The sequence below is a fragment of the Chelmon rostratus genome, chromosome 9 (assembly GCF_017976325.1).
Source record: "Chelmon rostratus isolate fCheRos1 chromosome 9, fCheRos1.pri, whole genome shotgun sequence".
Classification (NCBI taxonomy): Eukaryota; Metazoa; Chordata; class Actinopteri; order Chaetodontiformes; family Chaetodontidae; genus Chelmon; species Chelmon rostratus.
This window is the reverse complement of record NC_055666.1, coordinates 5,942,662-5,954,546: the sequence shown is the minus strand read 5'-3', so window position 1 is coordinate 5,954,546 and position 11,885 is coordinate 5,942,662. Positions and strand designations below refer to the sequence as shown.

General features: G+C 39.8%; 1 protein-coding gene and 1 non-coding gene across 2 annotated transcripts; one reads left to right on the top strand and one right to left on the bottom strand.

Annotated features, from left to right (window-relative positions):
- Window positions 1–376: 376 nt before the first annotated feature.
- Window positions 377–4,248, bottom strand: fgl1 (fibrinogen-like 1). The gene is made up of 7 exons (XM_041944329.1): window positions 4,116–4,248; window positions 3,415–3,583; window positions 3,125–3,284; window positions 2,931–3,028; window positions 2,219–2,307; window positions 1,518–1,705; window positions 377–1,376 (listed from the first exon to the last, which is right to left on the bottom strand). The coding sequence occupies exons 1-7, from the start codon at window positions 4,179–4,181 to the stop codon at window positions 1,178–1,180; spliced, it is 969 nt and encodes a 322-aa protein (XP_041800263.1). The 5' UTR covers window positions 4,182–4,248; the 3' UTR covers window positions 377–1,177.
- Window positions 4,249–8,374: 4,126 nt separating this feature from the next.
- Window positions 8,375–8,457, top strand: trnal-cag. The gene has a single exon. It is a non-coding gene; the product is annotated as a tRNA-Leu (tRNA).
- Window positions 8,458–11,885: the final 3,428 nt, after the last annotated feature.

The window sequence follows — 11,885 nt, the reverse complement described above, 5'->3', positions numbered from 1 at the left end:
TTGGCAGATGATATTTCTGTGAATTCCAACTAGATCTTGATGATAAGACATTTTCTTTGTGACTTTGTTTATCAACCCTTCACTATATGTGGCAAAGAGACAAATTGTGAATTATACAATTAGGCTCTTCTGCTAAATTATTTGATCATTATATCTAGTCTAAACTTTCAGTAATGGCAACAGTAATATGTTAACTGTGTAAAAGGCTATGATTAAGTTATAATTAATCTTGACTGTGTAATACCTACAGTTGGTCAGTTCTTACATGTGGTCATGCAACAATATGAAATAATGCAAACAAAAAGAAAACATTTTTCTTTGTTTTATTTCATGAATTATGATTATAATGCAAATGAGAGAAATTGAGCTGCAGGTATGTTCACAAGAGAATTTGTGAGATTGAATACAAGGTATACCAAAACCCTAAAAGAAATCCTTTATATATGTAATTTAAGTCACTTGTAACATCTTAAGAAAAAAATCCCACTCATGTTTATCTTCATAAAACATGGGAAATTCAGCTGCTGCTTTTACTATATATTGTTGTTTTGTTTTTTGTTTTTTAAAGGCTTTCAGAGCTTCTTACAGCTGGTTTCAATGACACGATAATGGTTCCTTTCAATGCTTTCAGTCCAATGCTTCTGTCTGTGTCTGGCAAACACACTAACATCAGATTTCCCTTTTTTTCCACCAAAACAGAACGCTGGGTGAGCAGACTACTTCTCCTTCCAACATTCATGTCTCTAAACTAGGCAGTAAGTTTCACAAGTCCTCTTACAAGTATGATTCATATAAGCTTCTGAAGTCTTGAAGGATTTCAAAATGTTGTTAAAGTGTACAGATTTATTTAAGTGCACTTAAGACATTTGAGTGATTGAATCTTTGGGTCATCTTGGCTGTATTTACTCTACTTAATGCTTGATAGTTTTCTCCACCCATATGCAATGTGATAGCACACAAAGCATATTTGTTACAAGATGTCAGTGAGGATGATAAGTACTTAGTTTGTGAACAGGTCCACATGGAATTTGAGAAGATTACAAGATGAGATTTATGTTTATTTTCTTAAATTGTAAATATGATTTTACACCAGTTTATACATGTTTGTCAAGCCGTGTCTTCCCAAAATAATCAGGCCAAGAAGATTGGACATCTGCTTATGCTCATGATGTCTGATCTAGGAAACAGGCGTGTGGTGAACAGCATTGGGGTCGTCAATAGGGTCAATTTTGAAGTCAGTGGGCCGGAGCTTCATGATGCTGGTCTTCAGGGAGTACCACCACCCTCTCCAAGTGTACCAAACAATACCGTCATCTGTCAAGGCATTGTAGTGCCCATTGGGGTAGTACATGCCGTTCAAATGGGCTGAGTGACACCTGGAGATGGACAGAATGGAGAGGAAAGAATCATGAATCATTCTTTACTGTAATTAATGACTATGAGCATCTTGCTGCATGTTTACATCTATGCGCATCTTCTGGATGAAGGGCGCAATCTCTTGTTACAAAAGCCCGTACTTGTTGAACCACCAGCCTCCTTTGTCTTCCTGAGCGCAGTTTCCGTTGTAGTTATCGTTGTCCTGGTCGTAGGTGCTGAATTTGATACCCTGATGACTGGCCCACTCCGACACACCAGCCTGATAACTTCCAGAGAGAGCATCTCCAGCTGTGCCCACATAGGTCCCAAAGGTAAGTCGGTAGTGTTCCTGAAGAAAGAAATATGAGGAGAGCTGATTAACCTGCATGAGCTTAAAAATAAAAGGAAATAATGTGACATTTTGAAAAATACACTTATTTACTTTCTTTTGCAGTGTTAGATGAAAAAATCAATACCAGGGAAGACTGGACTGCCCAGAAATAGTGTTAGCTGTTAACTCTCCCCATGTTTCTAATCTTTATGCTAAGATAAGCTCCCAAGGCTGGTGGCTTGCTTCATGTTACCATACAGACATGAAAGCAGAATAATCGTCTCCTCTAACTCTTGCCAAGAAAGTGAATCACTTCCTAGACTGTTGTTGATTCCTTTAAGTCTGCCAACAAGAGAGAAAGAGGGAAACTACAGCACCTCGTGTAAACACATGAAACAAGATGATTAGATGCACAAAATACAGATAATACTCAGGACTTAAGGTCACTTTCCTCATCATTATCAAAAGTTGGTATACTTTTAATATCTAGTCTATTTTTTTTCTACAATTGCCGTCAGTTAGGATCAACACCTTTTCATCGTCCACTTTGAAGTTCTTGTACTCTGCATAGCGCTGGTTACCATCAAAGTCTTCCAGGTTAATCCTCAGAGAATAGTTCCCTGTAACAAACAAACAATAAAAAACTAAACATATCCTCTCTGCATGAGAAGAACTGCTTTTTCTATGTTTTTTCTTGTCTTTTCTTTCTTTTTTTGCCAGTTGGGGCAACAGAACAAGTTGTGACGGTACTGCTGAACATTGGCAACAACATTCAACAGACCTGGAGCAACATTCATGTTGAGTCATGTTTCTGGCCACATTATAAACTCTTGTCTGAGTTCTGTTTTTGGTCTCTTCCAGCTCCTGAGAAAAAGAGCTCATGCTCTACCGCGTCCAGCTTGTCGCTAACTTTGTCTGCTGTTTGGTGCCGAGCAGGTAGCAAACAGTGGGTTCATCCACTGTTTATTGTTGAAATCAACTTCCTGCTGTTGCTGGAAATGAGGTTGATGATAGAGGTGAGAGTGAAACATTAAAGTTATGAGCCAGAAAGCCAAAAAAAACAATGAGCTAAAAGATGCTAAAATGCTTCACAGAGCTTAAAACTGCAGAGCTGGATGATAATTATCTGTGTCTGTCACTCTCAGCATTACACACAGCCATTTACCCATTGACAGTATATGAATGTTGATGAGTGCATCTTGAATTACAAATGAAAAAAATAGTTTTTAGAAACAGTATTGACCTTGTGCAGTGATGTAATGCAGGTTGTCATTTCCAAGCCAAAACTCTCCTAATTCTGCATCCGTGTCTCCAAAACCATCCTTATACTCCGCCCATGACCTGATAGATAGATAGATAGATAGATAGATAGATAGATAGATAGATAGCTTTTCATATGAATTTATTACTTTGCAGTGATATCTGTCACAGACACACCTGTTAAACGTCTCTGTTCCATTGATCCGTCTCTGAATGACGATCCAACCACCTCCATCACTCATATCACAGTAGACTCTGACTGGAGAGGGGCTGCCGTGGGGTTTGATTCTGTAGAAACCACTGGACTTGGAGCCAGAACTGTAGAGATGGGAGCAGTCTGACATACACACACACACACACACGTCCAACATTATCTGATTTTTGTTTCTGCAATATGACACCTGGAACAAGATATTTCAAGCTTTTATTTTTCAAACGTTTTCCAGTCCTGAGACTGTGGCCCCGACCTGTGTACTGGGTGTCCTGGCTCTGGTCGGATACAGCTTTGTCCTTGTTTCCAGGTTGGTTCAGCAGTTGTAATCTCTGTAGCAGGAGTTCTTGTTTCTGAAGCTGGCCTTTCAGGAGCTTCTCCTGTTCCCGCAGACGACCCACCTCCTCACGGCACCTGTCTGATGCCTACACATATTTGGATTGCTATATTTGTCAAGATCTTCACTTCCGTTCAATGCCTAACTCTGAAATAAAATACACATAGAGTCCATAGTGACAGTGTTTCTTCTACTTATTTATATTTGGACAAAGCCAGGCCAAACCAAGCTAAGCTAAACGTCAGCTAACCAGCTGCTGGCTCTCAGAAATACAAGAACACCCTGACTAACAAATCACACCTGACATTGTCAGGATGCTCCCAACTGCAGTTAAAACAGGTGGTGAATGTTTAAATAGAAACCGAGCTCGAGCCAAGTTTGGAAAAACTGAATTTGTAAAGTAAATTCACACATCTCTCAGCCGGTGGTTTTTAATTGTACTCAGTGTTAATTAGACCTTCCTTTAACACTATACAAAAAGGTTAATGTAGTCAACAACAGCCATATAAAGATGGTGAATAACCGCATTTCCAGAGTATGTGAAGTCACGATCTGTGGCAACTGAAATATTTCTGAATTAAATGTAAAGCAGCAAAGAGGTCTGACTGATTACTACTTACACAGAGAGATTTAGAACAAGCCGTGATGGCCATCAGTCCTGTGAGCAGCAACAGCTGGCCGTCCATCGTCTTCTTGTTTCGATAACACAGTTAAAAGATCAGTAGTCAAGAAAGGAGGACACTTGTACTTCTCAGGGTTTAGCTGAATCTGGTTGATTTACAGAAAGAGCATGTTAGGTATTTGAAATGTTCCCCACCCCTGGATCCAAAGAAAGCTGGCGGGATACCTGATTCTCCACAGTCGTAAAATATATAAAATATGCAGGGAGTGTCAGACAGATGTACACCTGCCAAAAGTAGCCACACTTTCAGATTTTTTTGTATTATGCAATAGAGTAGAATAAATAAGAGTAGAGAATACAGGTGTGACATTGCTATATTAACAGAAGGTATGAAAAACTGTAAACATATTGCTCTACAAACATGCATTTGATCAGATCATCATAAAGTGTTGCTCAACACCCCCAAATCTCTCTCCTGTGACCTGCCATCTGCCTCGTCTTCTCTTTCTCTCATCTCTCTCCTGCTCTCCACTCGCCACCTCTGTGATTTTCCTCTTCTGTCATGGCCACTTATCCAGCTAATATTGTCAGTGAGTGTCATGAGCAGCGTTCTGCCATTTCAAATCAATGCTGTGAGCGGCTGAGTGCCGCTGAAGGACAGCTCTGAACAACACCAGAAGAGGCAGAGCAGAGAGAGGCGTTTTGTCTTGAAGGATCACAAAGGAGCTTGATGGAATAATGTGGCTGCTGGCGATTTCAAATGATATGATGAGAGATATGAATTCTGCCTCAGAAAGGGGGAGAAGGTTTTAAAAACATAACACATGGACGCAGTTCAGTGTTCAGCAGGTGAACATTTTGGGAAAGAAGCTGATTTTCTGTTTTTCTGGTGAGCAATAGACGAGGAGATTGAAAGCACTCTCATGTCTGTACTGTAAATATGTCGCAGGTTAGCTTAGCTTAGCATTAAGCCGAGACTCCAGAATGCTACTTCTCCTGGTCAAGAGGAAATGATCTAAGTGACTTTGGAAGACTGGTCATTGTTGGGGCATGCATGGCCTGGTTTTGGTCTTTTCATTTCCTCCACCTAAACCCTGATAAAACAGAAATTCTTTGAATTGGTCCTCATAACTGATCCTTTACAATTGATCCGTTTATTGGTCCATTTCTTCCTAATGTCAAATCAAAATCAAGAACCTTGGTATCATCTTTGATCAGTGTATGACTTTTGACCAACGTGTTACTAAGCTTGTTCAGACCTGTTTTCTTCAGCTAAGAAATGTCACAAACATCAGATGTGTGTTGTTTTCTAAACAACACGAACTATTGATTAACACGTTCACACGTGTCTCAGTCAAGCTGCTCTAAACTGTTCACAGTTAGTTCAGAATGCAGCTGTCAGGCTGTTGACTACAGCTAGCTGATGGTCCCACATTAATCTTCTGACTTCCCTCCTGTTGATTACTTGTAAGGCTCTGCGTGACCTTGCCTGCAGTTACATTTCTGATCTCCTCATCCTGTATTCTACCTCTCAATCACTCTGATCCTCTAATCTCAACATTTTCTCCATCCCCCGCCTCAACTGCAAAAACAAAAGGTGATCGTGTCTTTGCTGTTTAGCTCCAACCATCTGGAATCAAATTCTAACATCAATCAGATTTTCTGAATCTTTGGACTGTTTCAGGCATCTAAAAATGCATGTTTATAGGCCTCCACTCTGGGCTGTGTTTTGATTTGTCTTTTGGCTGCTCTGTCTGTCATTGTGCTGTGTTTTATATTGTTATGTATTTTATACTTTATTTCTTTATTCATTTTTATCTTTGTCTGTGTGTGAAGCACTTGCTGTCTGTTTTAGATAAAGGTTTACTTTGCAACTTACCAAGACAGTTCATGTTGTTTTTTCCTTGAATTTGTTTCAGAGGCTGTGGTTCTTGCGTTTTTTTTTTCTGTCATTGTCATTCTATAAATCCTTTAAATAAGCATACATTTCTGATGTGTTTGCATCTTGTCAAGGCGTACAGAGATCAGAGATAGAGGAGTCCAGATCAGAAGACAGAGAAAGGAACCTCCATGATGGGATTAGACCTGAACCTCCTCACTGACTCATCTTACTTCTTGCGAAATGAAAATGTCACAGCAGCAGATGGTTTCCTTCAAAGCACAGAAAGATGACGACAGTTCAGTTTTCATTTCCTCCAGCACTATAATCCAGTAGAATACTATGTGATGGTCTTCAAATGCCCAGACCTCATTGGGTGTTGAGAGATCCTTCACGTAGCTCTGCTCGACATCTCAACTGCGAGATTATTTTTATACTAAAAACATTTTTGGAATGTGAGTTTGAACATAGTGCTTCAAGTGGATCTGGTCTGTCTGTTACTGACATCAAAAGGTGTAAAATGTTCTTCTTTCAAGATGAAAAATATCTGTAAAAGAAACCAAGAGAAGTGAGATCCTGTTTGATTTCGTTGATGTGTCTTTTATTTCCTTTCCGTCACTGTAGAGTTTGTTTTTTTATCTGTTTTCTTTGAAACCCTGCTGATTTTATGTTGCTGCCTTTGTGAAGCACTGTGAGGTGGATATTTTTAAGTCATTTCTGGACTGCTTCCTTATTTCAGTTTGGTTTTTCCATCTATTAACAAGTGTTGCATATTAGCAGAGTCTATAAATAATAATAGAAATATAATTCTGAATTAAGTCAAAATACTGAGTATATGTAAATTTTACCAAGTTGTACACACTGTCTGGTGAAACCTTTGACGAATTCTGGTTTTGGATTGATGTTTCTTAGGGTTTTTATGTAAAGGTTCAGTGTGTCTATCTTTCCCCCAACAATTGACTCTGTTAAATCTAGAAATCTTCCACGTCCCCAGCATCCTTAAATGGAGTGTGTTCAGTCAGGTACCAGAGGTCCTCTGCCAGCTGCTCGTACTCTGCTGACACAAACAAACATTACAAAGGTTAAGTGAGCAAACACACACACACACAGGGCTTTTCCTCCAGAGTGGACCCCTGCACTGTGGTCCTTGTTACTGTTGACTCCACTGTTAGGTCTAGGGTGGGTGCAGACAGACATGTGAACCTCCATCACATGCTTTTGCCATCCTTTTCTTCAGGCGCTTCACTGTGACAGCATCAGATGTGGGGGGATCAAGCAATTCCCCCAGTTTACCCCGTCTGACATGAACCCTGACCAGAGTCTTAAGAGCAGCAACCCGGACACTGTTCACATCAGTGCACGGCCCAAATCAATCCAATTAAATCTGATCAGCTACAATCACAAAAAATAATTCCAATCAAATCTGATCAGATGGATATCACATAACATCTATTCAATTCAAACCAAATAGGATCAAACGAAAAACCTAAAGCAAAAGAGAAAAAAATATCAGTTCAAATGAATTTTTCAGAGAGTGTTTGCCTGTAGGTTGACCTACTGGTTCTCTCAGTGAAGGTGTTTTTCAGGATGATGTTGTCCTGATCATCCAGCCCAAAGTGAGTCCAGTGTTCGTCTTCTGGAGGGGCTGGTTGGGGGAAGGAGAGCTTGAGGAGCAGCACAGGGAGAAACTAGGAGAGCTACAGGGTGAGCAAGTGGACAAACTCGGGGACATGTCAAAGGGGGCGCTGGCAGGTGAAGTACAGGAGGAGCTGGAGGAGGAGGAAGGGGATGAGAGGAAGAAGCAGAGGAGGATGTAGTACAGGACATACTCTCTAACTTCTATTAAATCTCTATATTTTAAAACTTTTTATGTTTTTTATTTCTAGATTATGTATGCTTTTTCACTAAAAAAAATAGGAAAAGTCCACAAAGACTCTTAGCTCAAGAGCTCCATCTAGTGGAGTTGAGAAGCCACTAAAAAACGAGTCACTGTGACTGAATGTAAATGATTTGAATTGAAGATTGACACTCCAGATAGTGTCTACCATTTAGATTTAGATCTTAGATCTTTATTTTGATAACTGATTATTCAGTTTATTTTTTCAACCTTATCTGTATACATACCACATCATTCTGCTTTTCGAGAAATCTTTCAAACCTGTAGTTGTTCTTTATTCAACACAAAATGCAATTTAGCCGACACTTCAAGTCGATATGTGGAATTTGAGATATTTTTTTGCACATGCACGTTCAACGCCGCACATAAATTGGTACTACTGCTCAGACTGAATGTTGCTGCTACACACTGTCACTATTCAACTTTATCTATCAAAAGGGTGAGTAGTATAAAATATGTATTTATAAAAATTGATATCGTAGTCAGGATGGCCGAGCGGTCTAAGGCGCTGCGTTCAGGTCGCAGTCTCCCCTGGAGGCGTGGGTTCGAATCCCACTTCTGACAAGCAATCTTTTTAACCGATACTGAGTGTGCTACGGCGGTAACTTGTCAGCGCGTCCCTTGAAGTCAGACATGAAGTCACATAATGTGTTGTGTATCTCCCAGTCACTAATATATAACCCCAAAACTGTGGAAAAGCCAGATGACGAATGAGGCGGTAAGGAAAGCACGAGCATTTTGTCTGCTTTGGTTGGCCTATCGACAAAACTTTGTACTAAAACAATCCGCTAGGGGGCAGGAGAGACCATTGTGCAAGTCAAAGTCTATTCACTGTGGCGGCTGATCTATATTTATGCTGTAATACTTTCAATGCCTTAAATGACTGTAATGGAAATGTCTTCATGTGTTAAAGTGTCCTGAAGCATCACTTTCATGTGTTTGAACTGTGAATGTAATGGGAAGAAGGACTGTCTCATGGCAAAAGATGGACTGCTTGCTTTATTTAGTTATTTAGTTTATTTTCTATATTATGATATTTTCTAATATGTCTTGGCTAATATATAGAATTTTATTTGCCATGCACTTGTTTATGTTTCTGTAACAAGTCATAGTAGAGATTCTTAATGTAATTTATAATTATTGTCAAGTTTAATAAAGTTTAAGTTTCAATCAGAAACATCAGATTACAAAGACTCACACTGTTCTGTGCACTACATTACTATTGCATAATAAACATTTGTATTCAAATGTCAGGTTATTTATGTTAATTATTTTAATCATTGGAATTTATTTTGAATATTTTTAGATTTGGACTGTTGGTTGGACAGAACAAACATTGTGAAGGCGTCACTTTGGTCTCTGGATGATTGTGACAGCATTTCTCACTATAATCAGAACTTTTTCAATGTAATCAATCAATTAATGGGGAAAATAATCTGATTATTTCAGAATTAAACTAGAATTACCACAATGTGGTTGTCTGCCTCTGCCAACCAGTCTTCATTGCCGTCCATATCTGTCCAGGTTCAAATAATATATGTAGTGAAGAATTTAATAGAAGGTATTAATTGGGTGAAACGGAAGTTCCTACTATATTGACATGTCTGATTCCAATGAATAATTCCCAGTGAGTGCTGGGACACTTCTGGGCATCAGCCTTTGGGCAGTGGGTGTTTGGGCACAGCCCAACAGCAGCAAGTGGGCCTATAAGGAGCAACTGGATCCAGGACTTAAGTATAAAGTAGAACCTGAGTCGCTCATTGATTAGAAATGAAATGTAAATAATATTTTAGGGTGTACTTTTCAACCCTTGGCCCGCTGATGCATGTCATCACCCCTCTCTCCTCCAGAAAGGTTCAGCTTGATGTTGGCACTGATTCAGAGGCTTTGTGTCTGCATGACGCTTTCAAATTAAAGTAAAATTCAGATGGCACTTCCTGAGCACGGTGCACAGGAGCATTCAGCAGACACGCGGACAAACTTCAGGCTGCATCGAGCATGTGTTTTCACAGTGCTGCCAGCAGGCGCATGTTTTACATAAAGCCTGTAGGAATCAGAGTTGCTCTAAACGCAGGAACCTGTCTGTTATCAGTGTAGGTGAAATCAATAGTAGAGTAAGGCCTGGCCTCAGAGGACTGTGGGAAAGTGCTGACAACTGTGGCAGAGACCAGGTGGCATCAAAATAAATCTCTAATTTAAGACAAATTTCAGACTTTAGAAGGTGAGTAGAAGGTGTCCATCTGTGACGTCTGTTTCAACAATATTGTCCATCCACTGCTGTAAAATCCAAAAGTTTTGACAATAACTGAGTAAAGACATGACAATCTTCAAGGATCACAGTGGGAGAATTTGAGTCCTGAAAGTCAGAAAGTCTCCCAAAGTACCATTGGATACCACCTTCATCACCACAGGTTGTCTGGGAGGGTTGCAGATAAAGCCCCTGCTGTCAATCAACAGCAAACTTAAGGGCCTGCTCTTTGTGTGTGGTGCATCATCAAAATCAGTGAGCTGTGAATAACAGGAGGAGCACACACACTCATCCAGCACTGATGTTGTATTAGATATGAATTTTATTATCCAACGCTCTGCAAACTAGGTCTAACTATTTAACAAAATACCAAAACTATCCTTGGCTTTAATGGTCAATCTAAACATGTCATTTCAATTATGCCAGGATAGCAATTAGGATCCAACTCCAAATACTCAAATATATGTCGTGTAAAATGAATACACTCAAGGGAAACATTAATATTGAGAAATATTCAAGTCACATTGAACAAAACCATATTTTATCCAGTCATCAATACGACTGGCCACAGATGTGATTGCTCAGCATCCTCTTGCATGGTGGTGGTGCTTTCCTTTCCTGAGGTCGCTGCATTGATCAATGATCCTACACACACACACACACACACACACAAACATTCACAAAACAAAATCAGTTTTCATTATCCACAGTTTCAAGTGAAATGTGTGTGAATGATAATGGCCTCTAACATGTAGTAACTGAAGAGGTAATAATTAACAGACGAGTGTTGCCAGCCATTTCAGCTAGACTGACAAAGGAATACTTTTCCCAAATAGAGCAAATGTTTCTTTGTACAAATTTGTACTCCTAGTATTTTGCAGGATAGTTTGCTCAGTAGCACAGTGCTATTGACCTTTGCGGTCTTGGGTTATTTATAAAATGAGCTGCCCTTGTTTATACCCGTTCACCTCAGTCACACATGCTGTGTATTACTGAAAACATCATGATTTAAAACCAGCCAATGCTAAATATCTACTCAACCACACGGTACTCATGGCCTCTCTGTGACACACTTTCAAAGGTGCTTTTACACCCTCAGAATGATCACATATCAGTCGTTATCACCTCCACATTGTTTGCTGAATCTCACCTTCAGGTCTAAGTCTGACTTCCTCTGCTTTCCATGAGTCTCTCTCTTCCTTGTTATGGCTCTGTCAGTCTCTGCTGAATAGAGAAAAGTAGAGAAAAGATTATTATTACATTACCACCATCACTACCTCAACTAATTTACGACCTCTGGTATTTTCTAATAATACTTAACAATCTAGAAAATAAACCACATTACCTTTGATGCGCACTGATTCTGTCCACTGTGAGAACTCCGGGTCATCTGGTTGAGCATCATCAGACTTCTTATAGTAATACTGTTGATCAGGGGGCCCAAACCTCTACAAGCAAACACTCATGATTTGATGATTCATCTTGAGGACCAAGCCACACTCACACATCAAGTTTTTTTACATGTCTAATGCTCAATCACAACACGGACGAATCCACGCATACTTAAACAACCACACTCTACCTTGTCCGGCCACATGAAGCTAATGAAGAGAATGATCGGAAGCCCGACAGTGAAGACATAGACACCCCAGAGCCAGGGTCGCTGGTGGGTGGCCAATAGGAGGCGCTCTATGATACCTGGCTGCAATACACAAATACAGATCCTATAGGTCACTTGTTACCT